The 23852-nt window shown below is 48.4% G+C and overlaps 1 protein-coding gene across 1 annotated transcript in view; it reads left to right on the top strand.

Moving 5' to 3' along the window:
• The first annotated feature begins 3173 nt into the window (after positions 1–3173).
• LOC140455586 (cytochrome P450 2C18-like) overlaps positions 3174–23852 on the top strand; it is a 35815-nt gene continuing 15136 nt past the window's right edge. The window contains exons 1-3 of the mRNA XM_072550503.1: positions 3174–3287; positions 17619–17781; positions 19909–20058. Of these exons, the coding sequence (XP_072406604.1) occupies positions 3174–3287; positions 17619–17781; positions 19909–20058 (427 nt within the window). The remainder of the gene's footprint in view (positions 3288–17618; positions 17782–19908; positions 20059–23852) is intronic.

Genomic DNA, 23852 nt, shown 5'->3' with positions numbered 1-23852 from the left:
GTGGATTTGCAAACCTTCAAGCTGCTGTTCACAGACTTCCATTTTAAATCTCTAAACATGGAAAAAGCACTAGATTTTTAAAGGGACCAAGCAATGCTTTCCCCCATCCACCCCGCGCCTTTTACAAATACCAAATTCTAACTTTCTACCTTCCAATCCACAAGTACTCTCTTCAACTTTGCAGCACTTGTGCGAGGAAAGTTTCCTCATGTTTACCAAGACGAGTAGGAAAAGAAATTAAGATTTTTAGAGATATGGGAGCAAGTCAATCTTTGTTTGGGAGAGATACAGAGATGTGTAATTAGAAGAAGTATTGCTAGAATACATGGAGTCCATGGTGAGAAACAGAGTGTTCTTTCATGTAAGGCGAAGTTCGAGGGTCTGATGAAAAGTGGTAGACGGAGAAACAGAGAAATTCTCGGTTCCAGAACAGTTCATTCTGGAATGATTCCTGAATGTGTGATAACAAGGTCACAAAGCCACAGGTTGAACAGAAGGAGAGATCGAAGAGAAAAGATAAGCAAGTTAAAATTCAATTATCAGAAACTATATTTATTCAATTTGTTGAGAAAAAGCAACAACAGTTGGAGAACAAAGCATATGTTTTCTAGCTCAGAGATGTTAACTAAATTATAACAGAAAGGTGGAAAGATAACACAGTTTTACCAAAAAGGTGAATCTGCGCCTATCCCACAATGTCACTCTCTTAAAAATGAAATGTTACTGAGGAAATGGAGACCATCACGTTTCAAGTGGGTGAAAAATGGGCAGGAGCTCATCAGGCTGTATTACTGGTGTGTGATATAAAGGAGGTGTTGTGGGTAGCACCATGAGAGTTACCAGCAGAAAGTCATTTGGAAATAAGGAAAATAGAAGTTTATTTTTATTGGCCTGGACTGCAGAAAGATGTTCGGCGAAAGTGAGGACTGCAGATGCTGGAGATCAGAGGCAAGGTTACAGTGGTGCTGGAAAAGCTCAGCAGGTCAGGCCGCATCCGTGGAGCAGGAAAATCCATGGTTCTGGCAAACGCCCTTCAAAATGTTGTTGCATTTTGCCAGACGTGTCAGGCATGTCAGATAATTGGAAAAAACATTTACTGATCAAACCAACACCTTAATACTTATTCCAGAATTTGATGAAGCTTTTACAAAAGTTTAAATTATTTGCATCATATCCAACCCTAAAACAAAAAGTGGGGATCAGTATTTGTTGACCAAAATGGATGTGTCTCTGAGATTTCCAGAGACCATTCCAGAATGAGATCTGTGCATGATCTGAGTGCACGGCTTGGTACTCTGGTCCCATCGCTTTGCTTGGATTCACACGCAGGAAAACTGACGCAGCGACGGTTGGGAGAGGTTCATCAGGACTTGTTGGAATAGGTGTTACCTCTCCACCAGAAGTCTGCTCAAAGTAAGCATAGAAGGTGTTGAGACGATCTGGGAGGGATGTGTCATCGTCTGCTATCTTGCACTGTGTCTTTTTCAAACCTGTGATGTCATTCAGTCTTTGCCATAGTTGCTGGGTGTCTGTCTGGGTCTCTAGTTTGGATCGGTTTTGGTCCTTGACTGTCTTCATGGCTCTGTGAAGGTCACACCTGGATTCCTTATATTTAAGTGGGTCTCCTGATGTGAAGGCCTCACACCTGGTTTTTAGCAGGTTCTGTATGTCCTGATTCATCCAGGGTTTCCTGTTGGGGACACCCGGATTTAAACACTGTCTTGAGGGCATACAGTCAAGACCATCCAGGGGATTCTGTTATAAATCCGACCAAATCCCCTCAAAATATTCAGAAGATAGTCTGGACACTGACTTTTTCTTATTTTAAAGCTCAACATGAGATGCTGCATTCCAGATGCAATTTGATTGGTCAAACTACCGGATTTAAAGCAGAACACACTTTATTCACCCACTGTAGTCAAAATACAACAAAATAACAGAATAATTGAAGCAATAACTATTAGTAATTAACTGTTCCGATAGAGTAATATCCCATAAATATATTCTTGGCAAATTGTAAATTCAGAAAACAGACTGTTCTCACGTGTAACTGCAATAACAGGAAGAGAACCCCCAGCTTTTGGTTGCAACTGAGAGAGGGATAAATAGATTCCACATCTTCAAAACCCAACAGCAACTGTTGAAAGGTATAAAAAAAATCCTGGTTCTGTGGGAGCTTGACCCCACAGGGTCATTCAGGCTGCTTCTATTATTCCAACTTATAAAAACCCCAAGGCCTCACAAGTTGTTTACTCTCACGGCTCAGCTGGACTGCTCAGTACCTCTGCCTTAAAATCTCTCTTCAGTAAAAACCAGGGTAAAATCCACCACTTAATGCCACAGTGTCATCACAACTGGGAGAACAAAATTGTATTTGTACATTTTTTTCAATTTGGGATGTACCTAATAAATCAGCTAAATTTGAATTAGTATTCGGACATGAGGTGGGGGGGCCATTTAAATTAATTCAGGAAATATTGAAGAGACTAAGTATTAGGACTACATGTTAATTATTAGGGAGAAATTAAAAAGAGTGGGCGAGTTGGCACGACAGTGTGTAAAACCAGCACACCACGTGGTGATTCAGGAAGCAAACATGTGCTCAAACATGTGTAGTTTTGCTCATGGGGATAAGGTGATAGTGTTACTGTCAGTGGTAGGTGAACATTAAAAGGCAAGGGTTCGTTGGCTTTATTGAATCAAAAGGAAATTGAGTGAGGGGAATTATTTGATAAGAACGTCAGGTAGAAAGGAAACAGGGTGTGAATTTGCTCAGAAGGTGTTTGAGAAGGAAGAAAAGTGAGATGAGAATGGATACTTGTTACAACTCAGAGGGAAGACCCAAATCCAAATGAGTCCGAATTTAATTTCCCTCAAATTAAATTGGACAATGAAGAAACTTGCACTAAATTACTGAGTTCCCGTCCAGAAGAAAATCAAACTGACCTGAAAGTTTGATTGCAATCACATAAAGATATAGCTGTATATGGGAATAAGCCGGGAAGTAGTCAAGTAATTGTTCATGATGGAGATATAGGAAATGCTTTTCCACTGAAGAAACATTCTTGTAGACTTAATATTTTGAAATTGCTAAAAGTTCCAAAAGAGTTTGAAAACATGCTCAGCAATGATCGAATTAAATGAGTTGCAGTGAATGGAGCTCACTCACAGTGATGGTACCAAAACCAGATGGTCCCCAACAATTTTATGTGGACTATCGAAAATACAATGCAGTGACGGAACCTGCTTTGGACCCTATGCCAAGATTGAAAGATTACATTAAGAAGGTTGGACAAACAACTTACATTTCACAGCTTGAACTACTCAGAGGATACTGGCAGGTGACTTTAACTGAAAGAGTGAAGGCAATTTTGGCTGATATGACAGCGAGCAGACTTTACCAGTTCAAAGTTATGTCTTTTAATACGAAAAATGCCAATTTTTGTAGACTAACTAAGAAGGCCATTTTGGGATTGTTTGATTGTGTGTGGTGTACTTGGATGATCTTGTCATTTTCAGACACATGTAGAAGGATCATTTGGAGTATATCTCAGAATTATTTAATCAACTTCAGAAGGCGTGCTTGGTGTTAAACCTGGTGAACAGTGAGTTCACAAAAATCCAAGTCATGTTCTTCTGGCATATCATTGGACAGATGGTCCCATAAGCTGTGAAAGGAAAGGGTAATGGGGAGGTTTCCACACAATCGACAAAAAGAGGGCTGAGGAGTAGCAGATGGAGTTTAATTCGGATAAATGTGAGGTGCTGCATTTTGGGAAAGCAAATCTTGACAGGACTTACACACTGAATGGTAAGGTCCCAGGGAGTGTTGCTGAACAAAGAGACCTTGGAGTGCAGGTTCATAGCTTCTTGAAAGTAGAGTTACAGGTAGATAGGATTGTGAAGAAGGCGTTTGGTATGCTTTCCTTTATTCGTCAGAATGTTGAGTACAGGAGTTGGGAGGTCATGTTGCAGCTGTACAGGACATTGGTCAGGCCACTTTTTCAATATTGCATACAATGATGGTCTGCTTCCTTTCAGAAAGATGTTGTGAAACTTGAAAGGCTTCAGAAAAGATGTATAAGGATGTTACCAGGGTTGGAGGACTTGAGCGATAGGGAGAGGCTGAAAAGGTTGTGGCTGTTTTCCCTGGAGCGTTGGAGGCTGAGGTGTGACCTTATAGAGGTTTACAAAATTATGAGGGGCGTGGATAGGGTAAATAGACATGGGCTAGAGGAGTCCAGAACTAGAGGGCATAGGTTTAGGGTGAGAGGGGAAAGACATAAAAGAGATCTCAAGTGCAACGTTTTCACATGGAGTATGTTACGTGTATGGAATGAGCTGCCAGAGGAAGTGGTGGAGGCTGGTACAATTGCATTTAAAAGCCATCAGGAAGGTTAAATGAACAGGAAGGGTTTGGAGGGATGTGGGCCAGGTGCTGGCAAGTGGGACTGGATGACGTCAAGATAACTGGTCAGCGTGGATGTGTTGGACCGAACTGTCTGTTTCTGTGCTGTATATCTCTGTGACTCTATAACCGGTTTTTATCGAATGATTGAGATAGATTTTTCTTGGGAATGTGCTTCCACAAATTGAACAGTGGATCCCAGATCCACCAGGTCAGGATCCTGATTCTTCAGGTGAGACTTTCCCCAGGAATGTCTCCATCCAGTGTCAGCAAGGTGATGGCTCTCAGAGTCGAAGGGATCTTCAGGGCTGGTTTCCCTCCCCCTTTCTCATCTTCAACAACTTGTTCCCAATGACAGACATCTGTGTTGCTTTGTGTCAGAGTCACTTTTAAACAGACATTATAATCTTACTGTTCACTCTGAAATTACCCAGATAAGACTATCTTCAGGATTGGATCCTCAGACACTGGAACCCCATGAGCTGAACATTGTCACCGTGATTCATGGTCAGAGCATCGATAGCTGGCAGCTCAGCTTTTCGATGGACTTCAGTGTCAGGATCTTGTTGAACCACCTGATCTCCATTGGCAGTGTCAGGTAGCTCAGGGGAAAGTGATTCCAGATCATAATGTGGTCTGAATACATGATCCACATTTCACAGACAGAGAGCAGGATCCTGTCAGTAGGTGGATTGCACAGAGTGAGAGAGAAAAGGCAGATAATGAAAGGGAGGTGGACAGATATAGGTCAGTGTTAGATGTGTCAGTGTGCACTCATACACAGCTCACTCAGGAGTGTAGAAAGATATACACGGATGGGGATAAGTACAAAGGCAGAGACATCTGTTTGCACCCACACACAACATACTGATGGACATACACAAACAGATATAGATACAGTGTTAGATAAAGATATCCAGTGATGGTTCATTATCTGGATGGCGTTGGTTCTTCATTGTGCAATGATTGAGATGTTAGGAAGGTAAAATTCCAGTCTACCACAGAGTGGTACCCAGACCTCATTAACCTAGAGCTCTTCAAGAACACCATGATCCACTGACCTTTCAGACACGTAGGGTAAGATGGATCTTCCCCATAGCTCCTTCAGTTCCATCTGAGAGATTAAAGATGACCATCCTCTTTCCTGGTTGGAATCTCCAGGACCTGGTTGGTCAAGTGGTTAGTTGAGGAAAACCACATGAGAAGCTAATGAGAACAGGCTCTTGTTTTAAACAGGACTGAGTTTACTTCATGGTAACAGCTCGGTCCAGGATACACTGGCGTGGGGGGTGGGGGGGGGACATTGTTTTAAAGACGATAAGGGAGATATCCATGCTGGGTCTCACCCCTTCAACATCCACACCTGATCCCTTCACCCAAGTCCATGTGACATCATCATATTGGGCAGTGCTTAATGTACTCCTCAGCATTAACCCTTTCAGAGCCAACCCTCATTCACCAATAATAGGTGAGACCCAGAGTGGGGCATTTCATGTAAAGGGATTTCAAGTCCCATAGATGCTGAATGAAGCAGGGTCTTTGTCTGCAGCCCTCCCACCACACGACAGGAAGAGATTGATGACCTTATAAAACCCCTTGAGTGAGCTGTCTGATTAATGTGATGTGTATATTGTAAAATATAACCGACAATTATAAATGTAGTGAGGCAGCTCAGAGAGCCGCAGACTGCACTGAAAGGATGTGACCGACTTTGCACTTTGTGTCATGTAAAGTGGATCCAATACTGAATTTTTTTTACAACTTTTACAAAGCAAATATGCAAATGAGAAAACAATCTTTTCCTATTTATATCATTAAACTGACTGTAAATTCTGCTAATTGTGGTTAGTCATCAATAAATAATTGTTCGTTGTTGATTGAATTCATTGCTAATAATTTCATGAGATTTTCACTCAGCAGCTTGTGGGTCCTCGTATCAGCAATTGTTGAGATTCAGTTCAATGTGATCTGGGAGAGTTAAGGCCATTGATGGGTCACAGGTCAATATCAGTCACTGCTAACCCTGGGCTGGCTGGGAATTCCATGGACCCTGGTGTTCTTCCTGGTACTGAGTCTAATTTAGGACACAGTCACAGGGGAGACACTCAGACCCTGGGGGATGGAGGGGTGTGCAGAGAGAGAAACGAAGAGTGTGGTGTGGGGGCTTCATGGAGTGGATTAATGACAGAGAGTGGTGTGGGACATTTAGGTCCAGAGGATCCAGTATGGGAGTTGTTGGTGAGAGTCTGGTACAGAGAATCCAGCATAGAGATTCAGCTGGTTCCCTGCAGTCATGGGAGAACCCATCTTCCCAGTGAACCTCATGGAGCATTCCATGTGCTGGAGGCAGACCCACAATGTCATTAGGGAGGGAGGGAATTCCAGGATTTGGAGCCAGTGACAGTGAAGGAATGGATGGTCAGGATGGTGAGTGGCTTTGAGGGAACTTGCAGATGATGGTGTTCCTCGGTGAAGCTACAGAACAGGACGAGGTGTGCAGAAACAACAGGAGCAGCAGAGACAGAGCTCAGTGATTCCACAACCAACAGATCAGATCTGCTGTCCTACCACATCCAGTCATGGTCATTCAACAACTCAATGTAGGAGGAGGAGGCTCCACTTGGGTTGCTGGATTCCTGCTCCAGGGACAATCCCGATGTACTGTCACCTCCCCCAGTTGGAAGGACTGAGCCATATGTTTACTGTGAGAGGGGGATCCCAGGATCCTAGTGCTGTCCTGATGCTCCTTGAGCTGGTGGGGGAGGCCTCTTCTCAGCCCCAGCCTTACTGGCTCAGAGCCTGAACCTCAGCCTGACTGTGCTGGAGCTTCCCCGTCACTGGGACCGAGTCATCACTTTGCACTTGTTCCATTTTTCTGCTTCTGCAGCTTCACATCAAACAATGGATCAAATTTCTCAACAAATCGGGTCCAGTCTCCAAAGGTTGTTGTGTTACTGGTTTTTCCAGTTTGTAAACAGAAGCTGTTTCCCCTCAGAATGTTTAATTCCCAGTCCTTGATTGGATTAGGGACAGTGTATTCCCAGAATGTTGTGATCCTTTCCTTTCCCTCCCTGTGTTTTCCCTGAGTCTCTCCCGATGAGTACAGAATTCAGCTTTCCATTCTCTCTCTGGGAACTGGGAGATTAAAGGCCATTCATGAATCACAGAATCCCTACAGCTAATCCACCCAACATACACATCCCTGGACACATCACCCAAAAAATAAACCCTGGACACTGTGGGCAATTGAGCATGGCCAATCCACCCAGGGTGCACCTGTTCGACTGCGGCAGGAAACTGGAGCACCCGGAGAAACCCCATGCAGACTCAGGGAAACTCCACACAGACAGTCACCCAAGGCTGGAATCAAACTCAGGTCCCTGGTGCAGTGAGGCAGAAGTGCTAACCACTGAGGCATGGTGCCACCCTGGGTCATGGGTCACAGGTCAGTATCAGTCACTGCTAACCCTGGGCTGGCTGGGAATCCCATGGACACTCGTGTTCTTCCAGGGACTGAGTCTAATTCAGGACTTTTTTTAAATTTCAAAATAGACTTTATTCATAGAAATAAATCTTTCGTACTTGTACAATTTGCCATGTCGTTCATAGATATATACATTGCAAGTCTTAACATTACAAAGAACAGATTGAATTAATCGAATTTACAGTTATCCTATTTACAGTTCCCTTTATTAACCATCCAGTCTCGTCGTATTTAGCTGTGGCTTCAGCAGAACCCACCTACTGAGTGGGTGCCCTGTTATATGAAAGCAAATGAACCTTCTTTAACCCCCAGTTTATGGGGTGACCATTGTCCATTTGACTGTCCTGTCTCTGGGGTAGTTTGTCTACATCCCCATGGTAAGCACGAACTGCTGGACCTTCGCTGGGCTGAGGTAGCTATCCAGCTCCTCACTGGGGTCATTTACCCGCTCTGGTGTCATTGAGCCAAGGCAAGGGTCCTCACTGTCCAGTTCTGTGTCTGACAATGGGACAGTCAGAGGATCACAGCTCTCGGTTGCCTGGAGTTGTGGGGCAGTGGGTACCCCCTGGTTCTCACTGGGTGGAGGGTGGACTTCGGGGGGTCCGTGGTTTCCTGGTTGGGAGGAAATGCCCTCCTCTTTACCGACGGCGCTCTGTCTCTTCTTCTGGTGGTGATGACCTTCTGTGCGTCCATCTTCCCCCTCCGAAGAGCTGGCCGTCCTTCCCTCGTGCAGCTGTCTTTTCCCCTTGTGCTGGGAGGCTTTGGGGGCCAGGCAGGATTTTCTCTTCCTGTTTTTAACAGGTATCCACTCCTCCACCTGCTTGATTACCTCCTCCTCCATTTCTTCCATCTGCCCGGCTAGAGCTAGGATCAGCTGCTGTAACTCTCCACTGGCTGCCGCCTCCTCCACTCCAGCCTGTTCTTCTTTCTGGGTGCCACCAGACTCCATTTCCCTGCTGTCCGGGTGGACCTTACTGGTCTTTGGGGGTCCACGGCTCACATTGCCACCTCCAGCCATCTGTGCGTAAGTGGGCCCCCCCCCCGTCTTGGGCAGGTCTTATACATGTGGCCCGCCTCTCCGCACAGGTTGCAGCTCTTTTCTTCCTGACAGTCCTTAGTCAAGTGACCCTCCTGTTTGCAGTTCCTGCAGATGGTCACCTTGCAATCCGCCACCACGTGTCCCGCCTTCCCGCAGGTTCGGCACACTTTGGGCTGCCCTGCATATGTCAGATAGCCTCTGCTCCCTCCAATTGCGAAGCTCGAGGGTGGGTGGAGAATGTTCCCATTGTCATCGGCCCTCAGAGTTACCCTGACCTGCCGCTTACTGGTCCAGATCCCAAAGGGGTCGATCACATCGGTGGCTTCTCCCTCAACATGGACGTAACTTCCCAGGAAGGTCAGGACATCAGCCGCTGGAACATAGGGGTTGTACATATGGATTGTAACAACCCGATTCCTCTGTGCAGGAAGCACACACAATGGGGTCGCCGACAAGATGGAAAACAGAGGCTCCCCTTCCTTCTCCTTGAAGACCTTCAGGAGCTGTTCGCACTGCTTCACGCTTCTGAAGGTCACATCAAAGGAGCCTGCCCCAGGGAAATCCTGCAGGCAGTACACATCCTTTTTTTAATTTCAAAAATATACTTTATTCATAAAATAATTTGATGGTCTGTACAGTTGAATATGCCATACATATGTAAACCTTCCATTTGTTTGCATACCGAAACAGAGTAATCATTCCTATTTACAGGTCTATACGATTACGTTTTTAGCTGAGGCATCAGCAGAGCCCAAATGACTGCGTGGGCCCCCTGTTCCTCTTTAGGCAGGCAGATGTTACACGGTGGTCTTTCCCCACCGCGCCTTAGCGGCAGCTGCCCCAAGCTTCAGCGCATCCCTCAACACGTAGTCCTGGACCTTGGAATGTGCCAGTCTGCAGCACTCGGTCGGGGTCAACTCCTTCAGCTGGAAGATCAACAGGTTTCGAACTGCCCAGAGAGCGTCCTTCACCGAGTTGATGATACTCCAGGCACAGTTAATGTTCATCTCGGTGTGCGTCCCGGGGAACAGGCCGTAGAGCACGGAGTCCTGCGTCACGGCGCTGCTCGGGATGAACCTCGACAAACACCACTGCATTCCTCTCCAGACTTCCTCTGCATAGGCACATTCCAGAAGGAGGTGTGTGACAGTCTCGTCCCCCTTGCAGCCGCTTCGAGGGCAGCGTGTGGTGCGGCTGAGAGTCCGGGCGTGCATAAAGGATCTCACAAGCAGAGCCCTTCTCACCACCAGCCAAGCCATGTCTTGGTGCTTGTTGGAAAGTTCTGGCGATGAGGCATTCTGCCAAATGGCTTTGACAGTCTGCTCAGGGAACCGCTCGACAGGATCCGCCCTCTCCTTTTCCCGAAGGGTCTCAAGGACGCTACGTGCTGACCACTTCCTGATGGACTTGTGGTCAAAGGTGTTTTTCCTCATAAATTTCTCCACGAAGGACAGGTGATACGGAACGGTCCAACTACTCGGAGCGTTCCGCGGCAGCGAGGCCAGGCCCATCCTTCGCAACACCGGGGATAGGTAAAACCTCAGTACGTAGTGACACTTGGTGTTTGCGTACCGGGGATCCACACACAGCTTGTTGCAGCCACACACAAAGGTGGCCATCAGGGTGAGGGTGGCATTGGATGTATTTTTTCCCCCGTTGCCCAGATCTTTGTACAGCGAGTCCCTTCGGACCCGGTCCATCTTTGACCTCCATATAAACTGGAAGATGGCCCGGGTGACTGCGGCGGCACAGGTTCTGGGAATAGGCCAGACCTGTGCCACATATAGCAATACTGAGAGGACCTCACACCTGATGACCAGGTTTTTTCCCGCGATGGAGAGCGACCGTAGCTTCCATCTGCCTAGTTTCTGTCTCATCTTCCTGATCCGCTCCTCCCAGGTCTTGGCGCACGCCCCAGCCCCCCCGAACCAAATACCCAGCACCTTCAGGTGGTCAGTCCTGACGGTGAAGGGGATAGAGGATTGGTCGGCCCAGTTCCCGAAGGGCATGGCCTCGCTCTTGCCTCAGTTTACCTTGGCCCCCGAGGCCCGTTCGAACTGGTCACAGATGCACATGAGTCTGTGCACGGACAGCGGATCCGAGCAGAAAACAGCGACGTCATCCATGTACAGGGAGGCTTTAACCTGTAGGTCCCCGCTGCCAGGAATAGTCACCCCTCTCAGGCTCGCATCCTTCCTGATGGACTCGGCAAATGGCTCTATGCAACACACAAACAAGGCGGGTGAGAGGGGGCATCCCTGCCTGACTCCAGATCTTACAGGGAAGCTATCTGATTCCCACCCATTGATTGAGACTGCACTGACAATGTTGGTGTAGAGCAGTCTGATCCAATTTCTGATTCCCTCCCCAAAGCCCATTTTGGAGAGAACCACATTGGTGATCATGGTATCGGCCTAACGCCAATTCAGTTATGAGCCAACCTCAGAGCTATGGCCTCAGCAGCCACTCGCAGCCCTGGCCAGGGCTTTCGCAACACAGTCAGGGTGACTGTCAGGAAGGTGGAGGAGCACACACCAGTCACTAGGAGAGTGTTTCTGAAGATTTTGCTGCAGTGCTGTGGGTTTGAATTCACCCTGATCAAACCTGTGCTGTGCCGGGCAGGAAGACAGCTGAGAGTCTCGCACTCCTCAGGGATATAATTGCCTACCTCATCAGCCTGGACCAGGAGAAAGCCTTTGACAGGATATCACACAGGTTTATGAGAGATGTTCTCTCCAAAATGGGCTTTGGGGAGGGAATCTGCAATTGGATCAGACTGCTCTACACCAACATTGTCAGTGCCGTCTCAATCAATGGGTGGGAATCAGATAGCTTCCCAATCAGATCTGGAGTCAGGCAGGGATGCCCTCGCTCTCCTGCCTTGTTTGTGTGTTGCATAGACCCATTTGCCGAGTCCATCAGGAAGGATGCGAGCCTGAGAGGGGTGACTATTCCTGGCAGCGGGGGCCTGCAGGTTAAGCCCTCCCTGTACATGGATGACGTCGCTGTTTTCTGCTCGGATCCGCTGTCCGTGCACAGACTCATGTGCATCTGTGACCAGTTCGAACGGGCCTCGGGGACCAAGGTAAACCGAGGCAAGAGCGAGGCCATGCTCTTCGGGAACTGGGCCGACCAATCCTCTGTCCCCTTCACCGTCAGGACCGACCACCTGAAGGTGCTGGGTATTTGGTTCGGGGGGGCTGGGGCATGCGCCAAGTCTTGGGAGGAGCGTATCAGCAAAGTGAGGCAGAAACTGGGCAGATGGAAGCTACGGTCGATCTCCATCGTGGGAAAAAAACCTGGTCATCAGGTGTGAGGCACTGTCATTGCTATTATACGTGGCACAGGTCTGGCCTATTCCCAGAACCTGTGCCGCTGCAGTCACCCGGGCCATCTTCCAGTTTATATGGAGGTCAAAGATGGACCGGGTCCGAACGGACTCGCTGTACAAAGATCTGGGCAACGGGGGAAAAAATACATCCAATGCCACCCTCACCCTGATGGCCACATTTGTGTGTGGCTGCAACAAGCTGTGTGTGGATCCCCGGTACGCAAACACCAAGTGTCACTACGTACTGAGGTTTTACCTATCCCCGGTGTTGCGAAGGATGGGCCTGGCCTCGCTGCCGCGGAACGCTCCGAGTAGTTGGACCGTTCCGTATCACCTGTCCTTCTTGGAGAAGTTTTTGAAGAAAAACACCTTTGAGCACAAGTCCATCAGGAAGTGGTCAGCACGTAGTGTCCTTGAGACCTTTCGGAAAAAGGAGAGGGCGGATCCTGTCGAGCGGTTCCCTGAGCAGACTGTCAAAGCCATTTGGCAGAATGCCTCATCGCCAGAACTTTCCAACAAGCACCAAGACGTGGCTTGGCTGGTGGTGAGAAGGGCTCTGCTTGTGAGATCCTTTATGCACGCCCGGACTCTCAGCCGCACCACACGCTGCCCTCGAAGCGGCTGCGAGGGGGACGAGACTGTCACACACCTCCTTCTGGAATGTGCCTATGCAGAGGAAGTCTGGAGAGGAATGCAGTGGTGTTTGTCGAGGTTCATCCCGAGCAGCGCTGTGACGCAGGACTCCGTGCTCTATGGCCTGTTCCCCGGGACGCACACCGAGACGAACATTAACTGTGCCTGGAGTATCATCAACTCGGTGAAGGACGCTCTCTGGGCGGTCCGAAACCTGTTGATCTTCCAGCTGAAGGAGTTGACCCCGACCGAGTGTTGCCGACTGGCACATTCCAAGGTCCAGGACTACGTGTTGAGGGACGCGCTGAAGCTTGGGGCAGCTGCAACCGAGGCGCGGTGGGGAACGACCACCGTGTAACGTCTGCCTCAGCTAAATATGTGGAGGGTCAATGTACAGACTTGTATATATGAATGATTACTCGATCTCTGTATGCAAAGAAATGGAATGTTTATGTATGTATGGCATGACCAATTGTGCAGATCATCAAAATATTTTCATGAATGATGTATATTTTTGAAATGTAAAAAAAATCCTGGTTCAAGAACGTTACTGAATGAATGAAGAACATTCAGAAGGTGAACAGCTAGTGGCTATGCACCAGCTGGGTGGGGCCCTGCAGTTTGAGTTGAGGGAGCTGTGTTCCAGGTTGGTACCTGTGCCACCACGACACCCTCCCGGGCACCCCCCCACCACCCAAGTACCCACCCGTAACCTCCTCCTCTGCTCCGGATGTCTCCTACAACATCACTCAGATCAGCCTCGACTTCCCTCCAGCTCCCACCTCCACTTCTGGCTCCGCCCTCTCTGCAAACAAGACTCAGACTTCATTTCCCAGGGTCACCCCTGGGTCCTACTGCCAACCCTCAGCCTGTCAGCCAGTGCACCCACTCTCCCTCCACACCCACTTTCTCCCCCACACTCACTACCCCCGACCACACCACCACACCCAAACCTCACCCACCATATGCCATCACCCTTCTCCCCTTCCCCACATCAACCACCTCAGGATTCCACCCCAAAATTCCCAACCTCCCTCTGACGACCCCCTCTTCCACCTCCAAGGTTCCTCCACCACTTGGTCACCACCCGCCCTTGTCCTCTTCATTCCAAACGGCTGACGTGACATCCACCACCTCAATTTCTCCAACCCTCCCCCCACCCCCTCCAACCTCACCCCCTCCGAACGTGCAGCACACCACTCGCTCCTCACCAAACGCACTGACAAAGATAGTTGTCTGGACAACGGACCTCAATGTTCCAGAGGCTGAACGTCAACTCTCCGACACCACGTCCTACCCACCCCCCTTGCCCGCGACCCCCCCCACCTTCGCGACCCATCAGGCTAAATTCACTCACACTGTCTGTGCCCTCATTGTCTCCAGTGATCTCCCCTCCACTGCCTCCAAACCCATAGTCCCCCAGCCCCACACTGCCCAGTCTACCTACTCCCCAAGATCCACAAGCCCAACTACCCCAGCTGACCCATCGTCTCGGCATGCTCCTGTCCCACCGAAAACATCCCGTCCTACCTTGACTCCATCCTCTCCCCCTTGGATCAGGCATTTCCCACCTACACCCACGACACTAACCACACCCTCCATCTCTACAGCAACTTCCAGTTCTCTGGCCCCCAGCGCTTGATCTACTCTCTGGACCTGCCGTCCTTATTTACATCCATACCCCACAAAGATGGCCTCCAGGCCCTCCGCCTCTTCCTGTCAAACAGACTCATCCATTCCCCCCTCCACCAATACTCTCCTCCATCTTGCTGAAAGGCTCCTCACCCTCAATAACTTTTCCTTTAACTCCTCCCATTTCCTCCAAATCAAGGAGGTGTCCATGGGCACCCAGATGGGCCACAGCTACACCTGTCTCTTTGTTGGCGATATTGAACAGTCCCTCTTCAGTACTTATACAGGCACTGTGCCATTACTCTTCCACCATTACATCGATGACTGCATTGGGGCAGCATCCTGAATCCAGACTGAACTGGAGCTATTCAGCGATTTCACCCACAACTTCCACCCCTCCCTCAAATTCATTTGGTCCATTCCGGACACCTCCCTCCCCTTTCTTGACCTCACCATTTCCATCTCCAGCGACAGTCTCCAGATGGATGTTTACTACAAACCCACAGACTCCCGTAACTACCTGGACTACACCTCTTCCCACCAGTATCCTGCCAGAACTCCATCCCATTCTCCCAATTCCTCTGCCTCTGCCGCATTTGCTTGGACGAGGAGACATTCCTCTCCCAAGCATCCCAGATGTCCAGCTATTTTGAAGACCGAGCTATTCCTCCCTCCATCATCCAGAGAGCCCTCTGCTGCACCACCTCCATTCCCCACTCCACTGCTCGAAACCCCCACCAACACAATTAAGTCTGAGTCCCCCTTGTCCTCACCTACCATCCCACCAGTCTGTGTATCCAACACATCATTCTTAAAGACTTCCGCCAACTCCAACTAGACGCCACCACCCAGAATATCTCCCCCTGCCCAACCCCCTCTGCCTTCTGCAAGGACAGTTCCCTTCGACAGTCCTTTGTTTGCACCACTCTCCCCACCAACACCCCCGAACCCCCAGGTATCTTCCCCTGCAACCAGAAATGATTCAAAACTTGCCAGTACTCCACCTCCCTCACCTCCATCCAGGCCCCAAACAGTCCTTCCGGGTGAGACAGAGATTCACCTGCCTCTCCTCCAACCTAGTTTACTGCATCAGGTGCTCCCGATGTGGTCTTCTCTACATTGGCGAGACTGAATGTAAACTTAGGGAATGGTTCACCGAGGATCTCTGCCGAGCCCGGAGCTGCTTTAATCCCACTTCCCACTCCCTTTCTGACATGACCATCCTTGGCCTCCTGAATTGCCACAACGAACCCAATAACAAATTGGAGGAACAGCACCTCATCTTCCGCCTGGGCTGCCTCCTGCCTGGTGGACTCAACATTGCGTTCTCCAATTTCAAATAACCTCCCTCCCCATTCCCCCAACTCCCTTCCCAGGCCCTCCTGCATCCCTTGCACTGCTCCCTCCCACCAACTGGATCCATTCCTCCCATTGACTAACCAGGTCATACCCTCTACCTGTCTTCATCTATCCCACTTCACCACCCTGCCCCAACCTCCCCCTTTATCTGTACCCCACCACTCCCAAAGCCCACCCCAGTCCTGAAGAAGTGTTGCACCTGAAATGTTGACCTCTCCACTGCCTGGTTTACTGTGTTCTTCCAGCCACCTCCTGCTTGTCCATAGCAGAACCTCAAAGGAAACAATCTCCAGATTACCCACAGTGCCACACACGGGTCAGGAAACAAGATGGAAGATAAGCAGATGGATACGTGCCAGAGGATGTGGCATTTGGAGGGGGTGAAAGTTTGGGGGAATCAGGCTCCTCAGAGGTTAGTAACAATTCTGGAGCAGTTGAGACTTGTCCAGGCCGGATGGTTTGCACCTGAATAGAGGCTAGACCAGCGTCCTGATGGGATAGTATATTAATGTTATTGAGGAGGGTTCAGATTAATTTTTCGGGGGGAATGGGAATGAGAAGATAACACTTGAGAGGAAAAGCCAGGAATTGGAAGACACAGCTAGCAAGAGAGTGAAAAAGGTTACTTACATTCTGAGTAAGAGGAACAGCAGTAAGGTCTAAATGACCATCACTGGGCCTGCCCATGAACTCATGGAGTTTGGTCAATGATATTGGTGAGCCACTGATGCAGATAGCCAGCCACATGGGAACACGACCACATGGAAATAAGTTCGACCTGAATCTACAAGGACAAAGTATTGCTGTTCCTTCAGTGTCACTGGCTCAACAGTGGATGTGCAAAGAGACTTGAGAGTTTGGGTGCACAGATCTTTGAAATAACATAAGTAGGTTCAGATTATAATCAAGAAAGTTGGTTGAATGTTGGCCTTCATACCTGGAGTACAAAAGGAAGAATAAATTATGCTGCAGTTAGACAGGACCCTGGTCAGAGCCCACGTGGAGCATTGTGAGCAGATCTGGGCTCCACACCTTAGGAAGGATGGAATAGCCTTGGAGGGAACACAGCGAAGGTTTACAAGAATAATACATGTCCTTCAGGGGTTAGGTTATGAGGAGAGATGATCCAAATAAGGCCTGCTTTCTCTTAAATTTAGAAGGATAAAGGGTGATCTGATCAAAATCTTCGAGATTATTAACATGAAAAGGGTGGATAAAAATAAACTATTTCCACTGTTTGGAGAGTCTCGAACAAAAGGACACAGTCTGGGCCAGACAGTTCGGGAGGGAGATATGAGAAAGGGTTGTAGAATACTCTTCCACAAATGGCAGTGGGTGTGGGATCAGTTATTAGTTTTAAACTTGAGGTAGATACATTTTTATGAAGCAAAACCATGAGGGGATATGGGCCAAAAGGAGGAACATGGAGTTCGGCCAAAGATCATTCATGATGTCATTGAGTTGTGGAGGGAGCTTGAGGGGCTGAATGGCCTCCTTCTGTTTCTATGTTCAACATTCTGGAATTCCTTTCCCAACACCATTGAAGGTTTACCCACCTGCACTGCATTGGGTCAAGAAGACAGCTCACCAACACCTTCTGAAAGGAAAATACAGATGGGCATCAAATTCTTAAGAATTGGGGATTAATCTTCTTTCCTTCATATTTCGCCCCTGACTTGTGCTACAGCTGATTAGAAATGAAACCTTAATGAAATAAATCTCTCTTTGTTAGCTCGCAGAGAAGTATGGCAGTGTATTTTCAGTGGAGCTCGGTCCGCTGAAGGCAGTGGTATTGACTGGTTACGACACAGTGAAAGACGCTCTCGTGAATCACGCTGATCAATTCAGTGGGAGGCCACACTTACCGATATATGACGCAGTTTCATTCCAAACTGGTAATTTCCCTCTTTCATCTCTGTGTTACTCTTTGGTCATTCCTGTCTTCACCTCAGCTCACCCGATCATGCTGGTTAAAGTGACACAAAATGTTCTGGAATTGAACTGTAGCCTTTTAGCCACTATTTCCCTCAATTTATAAATACCCAAGCTTCTCATTCTCAATAATCCTGGGTTAGACCAATGTTTATCAGTGAAATGGTCCTGCTCCCTGCCCTTTCCCTGCATCCCTGAAAAGTCTTTCCCTCGTCAGGCACTTATTCAAATCTTTTTTGAAAACTTCCATTGAATTTCCATTGATCAGGCACTTCTGATCATCACCATTCAATGTGTCTTTCACAAACCCTCTTTGTTTCTTTTGCCAATGCTATGAGCTCTGTGCCATCTGATTCTCAGTCCTCCAGTCAATGGGAAACAGTGTCTTTTCATTGACTCTGACGAGATCCCTTATGATCTTGGATATTTCCATCCAAAAGCTCACACAACCTTCTCTTCCCCAAGGTGAACAGCACCACCTTTGACAAGCGATCATCTATCATTCGTCTGATGGTGACCCTCGCTCAAGCATTTCCCAACAATGTGGTGCTCAGAATTGAATACAATGCTCCACTTGAAGCCAAACAAATGTTTTATTAAATTTCAACATAATTTCCTTTGGTTTTGCTGAAGAAATACACATTTTGACAATCTGAATTCTTGTAATGTGCTAGAAAATGCCAAAGTAATGCCAACCAAAACTTGTGCTGCGTGAGAGGAGGGCTACTAGCAATTAAAATCACTACATTCCACATCCACAGAAATACATAGTGCAACTTTGGCATCTCATTCAAAACCCCAATACGCTCGAGCTTCCTGCTGTCATATTAAATGGCAGGGATCAGGTCCCGAGCTGCTAACAGACCTCACACCCCTCCCTTGGTTAAGCTGCTGGGTTGGTAGTCCGACCCTGTTACCTTCCTACTTTTTATTTCCTGCCAGTTGGCCACTTGCCAATACCCTGCTGTCTCAAGGTACTGTACTTCTTCATCACCTCCCTCAATATAATGGGAGTCATTGAATACCTGGGACAATCCCCTGCATCAACAATTTGTCTAACTCCATAAATGTTGCTCAAGCTACAGAACATTAATCTTCACATGATATATTTGAGTTGTTCAATATTAAATCAACAAATAAAAAGGGCACATTTTACTGTGGGACAACCTTAAATATGAATTGACAAACACTGAAATTGGGAGTCATAGATCATAGAGTCATAAAACACTGAAACAGACCCTTCGGCCTAACCAGTCCATGCTGAACGTAATCCCAAACTAAACTTATCCCACTTGGCTGCGCTTGGTCCACATTCCTCCAAACATTTCTTATTCGTATACTTATCCAAATGTCTTTTAAATGTTATAACGATATCCACTTCTACCACTGCCACTGGAAGTTCATTCCACACACAAACCGCAGTCTGTATAAAACAACTGCCCCCATGTCTTTTTTTAAAACCTTTCTACACACATCGAAAGAATATGCCCCTTGCCTTGAAATCCTCCATCCTGGGGAGAAAAGACACCTGCCATTCACCTTATCCATGTCCCTCATGATTTTATAAACCTCTGCAAGGTCACCCCTCAACCTCCCACACTCCAATGAAAAACGTTGCAGCCTATGCAGCCTCTCCCCATCCCTCAAACTCTCTAATCCTGGGAACATCCTGGTGAATCTCTTCTTAACCCCGTCCAGCTTAATAATATCCTCCTTGCAACAGGGAGACCAGAATTGGGCAGACTACATCAAAAGAGGCCGCTTGGTTACAAAAATCAGAGGGAAGATGAGATTTGGATTTACAGCTCTCATTGTTATCTGGAATGCGGTACCTGGGATGGTTCTGGAAACAGGGTCAACAGGAACATCTCAAGGGGAATTGAGAATGAAAACATCAAGAAGAATTTTGTGAAGTCAGGCCAATGGGCTCACTCCCCCAAAGAGTACTCATGGATACAATGACCTTCCTCTTGGTTATAGAATGGTGTAATTCTCAGGAAAGGAAAGGGTGTTAGAAACCTGGGGTTTGGCCGCACTCACAGCAGAACCCGTGTACAATATTTGATCAGCTTTTCGTGTGTCACTTTCAGGCGTGATATTCAGTGAGGGGAAGTTGTGGCAGGAGAACCGAAAGTTTGTGATCTCAGCTCTCCGAGGATTTGGCATGGGCAAGAAATCCATTGAAGACAGGATCAGTGAAGAGGCCAGCTTTCTTGTCGATGTGTTTGAGAGTCACAAGGGTGAGTGCTTGGTGGGACATGACATGCTGGGATTGATGGTTCACATCTACAGAAAAGATTTTCACTTGAATAAAAGATCCCAACACCAACTTCAAGAGAATGTTCCAGGGCAGCATCCACATACCAATGCTGCTGCTGCTGTGAGGATTCAGGACTATACTTCCCCTCAGTTTAAATCGGTCCTGCCTGATCAGCAGAGACTCTGCCACTTTGGTTCTTTGGTCATCGCCTCCAGGTGTTGGTGACAAAGACTCTCATGTATACGGCAGAGATGTGGCTGTCGAGGTACCTAGACTTGCTGAGCTATGGCGGTGGTGAGGCTCCCAGGTCAGTCACTGTTGGGGTGGCCCTTGGGGGCCCTCTGGTTCCAGGTCCCAATACAACTTGGAGATGAGTGGAAAGCACCCTTGTGGGATTTCTTATTTTAAAATGTGGGCTGGTCTGTGCACACCGATTCTCACAGGACACAACAGGCTGTGACACTGGTGCAGTGGCAAGGGAGTTTGAAGGTAATTTGAGTCCAGACTCTGGTGTGTAAGCACGGACACAACATGGTCTGTGTCTGGTTGTCTGCTCCTGCACAAAGCTTACTGAATTACTTCCATTCCTTCAGTGTGGACGGTGGTTGCTAAAAGTTAGGTGCGATGGTGTATTAACAGCCTTTCTCATGCTCTTCCCAACTCTCGGGTCAATTTAGGCATTTGTTTGTTCAAGCCATTGGTCCATTTCGCCCCGAAGATCGGTTTGTTCTTCCTCGACTTGGTCTGACATAATTGACGGGCGAAATCACTGTCGTCCCTCTCTCTCACTGAGTAGACATGACTGGTGCTGAGTTTAACCTTAAACATGCCTCAGGTGAGGGATGAGATTGAAAAGGTGGGACCTTGATAGCAATCACAGCCAGTGTGAGAATTGAGACCATGCTATGTGTTCAAACCTTTACACATGGCATTGGCACCGCTGACTGCCAGCAACATTTTGCCCGGGTCTAGTTGCCTCTTGAGAAGGAGATGGTGAGCTGTCTACTTGAACAATTCCAGTTCACATGCTGTAGGTTGACCCACAATGTCCTGACAGAGGGAATTCCAGGAGTTTGATTCAGTGATGTTAAACAATGATACATTTCTTCTTCCCACACTCCAGTCTCTTCAGAGATGTAGCTTTGAATCCCATCGCTGCCAAGTCATTTTAAGCTGAAGGATTCTGTGTAACCTGAGGTGGAGGATGGGAAAAAAATTGTGGCTGTAACAGCTGCTCCATATTGGAGATATTGCAGTGTTGGAGATGATCTCCTGGAATCTTTGGAGCAGTAATTACTGTTTTATAAGCTTTTGCTTTGATTATTTTGGGAAGAAATCAAAACAACAATGGTTTTAAAAATGATGAAGCGAGACAAAGCGGATAGCACATGGGAGGTTAGAAATGGAGGCATCAAACCGAAACAGCTGAGCAACCCAGGAATGACCCTGGACAGCTGTGTGACCCAGCAGTGAATGTGCATACCTGAGTTACACAGCAATGGCCCTGTACAGCTGTGTGACCCAGCAATGACCCTGTACAGCTGTGTGACCCGGCAGTGAATCGGCACAACTGTGTGACCCAGCAATGGCCCTGTACAGCTGTGTGACCCAGCAGTGACACTGTACAGCTGTGTGACCCGGCAGTGAATCGGCACAACTGTGTGACCCAGCAATGACCCAACACAGCTGCGTGACCCGGCAGTGAATGTGCACAACTGTGTGACACAGAAATGACCCTGTTCAGCTGTGTGACCCAGCAGTGACCCTGTACAGCTGTGTACTGGATTAGTGGTGCTGGAAGAGCACAGCAGTTCAGGCAGCATCCAATGAGCAGCGAAATCGACGTTTCGGGCAAAAGGCCTTCCTGATGAAGGGCTTTTGCCCGAAACGTCGATTTCGCTGCTCGTTGGATGCTGCCTGAACTGCTGTGCTCTTCCAGCACCACTAATCCAGTATTTGGTTTTCAGCATCTGCAATCATTGTTTTTACCCTGTACAGCTGTGTAACCCAGCAGTGACCCTGCACAGTTGTGTAACCCAGCAGTGACCCTGCACAGCTGTGTGACCCAGCAATGACCCTGTACAGCTGTGTGAGACAGCAATGATCCTGTACAGCTGTGTGACCCAGCAGTGATCCTGTACAGCTGTGTGACCCAGCAATGACCCAACACAGCTGCGTGACCCGGCAGTGAATGTGCACAACTGTGTGACACAGAAATGACCCTGTTCAGCTGTGTGACCCAGCAGTGACCCTGTACAGCTGTGTACTGGATTAGTGGTGCTGGAAGAGCACAGCAGTTCAGGCAGCATCCAATGAGCAGCGAAATCGACGTTTCGGGCAAAAGGCCTTCCTGATGAAGGGCTTTTGCCCGAAACGTCGATTTCGCTGCTCGTTGGATGCTGCCTGAACTGCTGTGCTCTTCCAGCACCACTAATCCAGTATTTGGTTTTCAGCATCTGCAATCATTGTTTTTACCCTGTACAGCTGTGTAACCCAGCAGTGACCCTGCACAGTTGTGTAACCCAGCAGTGACCCTGCACAGCTGTGTGACCCAGCAATGACCCTGTACAGCTGTGTGAGACAGCAATGATCCTGTACAGCTGTGTGACCCAGCAGTGATCCTGTACAGCTGTGTGACCCAGCAGTGATCCTGTACAGCTGTGTGACCCAGCAATAACCCTGTACAGCTGTGTGACCCAGCAGTGACCCTGCATAGCTGTGTGACCCAGCAGTGACCCTGCACAGCTGTGTGAGACAGCAGTGATCCTGAACAGCTGTGTGACCCAGCAGTGGTCCTATACAGCTGTGTGACCCAGCAATAACCCTGTACAGCTGTGTGACCCAGCAGTGACCCTGCATAGCTGTGTGACCCAGCAGTGACCCTGCACAGCTGTGTGAGACAGCAGTGATCCTGAACAGCTGTGTGACCCAGCAGTGGTCCTGTACAGCTGTGTGGCCCAGCAATGACCATGTACAGCTGTGTGACCCAGCAGTAACTCTGTACAGCTGTGTGGCCCAGCAGTGATCCTGTACAGCTGTGTGACCCAGCAATGACAATATACAGCTGTGTTACCCAGCAGTGATCCTGTACAGCTGTGTGACCCAGCAATGACAATATACAGCTGTGTGACCCAGCAGTGATCCTGTACAGCTGTGTGACCCAGTAGTGACCCTGTACAGCTGTGTGAGACAGCAGTGATCCTGTAAAGCTGTGTGGCCCAGCAGTGATCCTGTACAGCTGTGTGACCCAGCAATGACAATATACAGTTGTGTGACCCAGCAATGACCCTGTACAGCTGTGTGACCCAGCAGTGACCCTGTACAGCTGAGTGACCCAGCAATAACCCTGTAGAGCTGTGTGACCCAGCAGTGAGCCCGTACAGCTGTGTGACCCAGCAGTGACCCTGTACAGCTGAGTGACCCAGCAATAACCCTGTACAGCTGTGTGACCCAGCAGTGACCCTACATAGCTGTGTGACCCAGCAGTGACCCTGCACAGTTGTGTAACCCAGCAGTGACCCTGCACAGCTGTGTGACCCAGCAATGACCCTGTACAGCTGTGTGAGACAGCAGTGATCCTGAACAGCTGTGTGAGACAGCAGTGACCCTGTACAGCTGTGTGACCCAGCAGTGATCCTGTACAGCTGTGTGACCCAGCAATAACCCTGTACAGCTGTGTGACCCAGCAGTGACCCTGCATAGCTGTGTGACCCAGCAGTGACCCTGCACAGCTGTGTGAGACAGCAGTGATCCTGAACAGCTGTGTTACCCAGC

Source organism: Chiloscyllium punctatum, chromosome 30 (genome assembly GCF_047496795.1).
Source record: "Chiloscyllium punctatum isolate Juve2018m chromosome 30, sChiPun1.3, whole genome shotgun sequence".
NCBI classification, from domain to species: domain Eukaryota; kingdom Metazoa; phylum Chordata; class Chondrichthyes; order Orectolobiformes; family Hemiscylliidae; genus Chiloscyllium; species Chiloscyllium punctatum.
The sequence above is the reverse complement of the archived record's forward strand: the minus strand, read 5'-3'. Positions and strand labels throughout refer to the sequence as shown.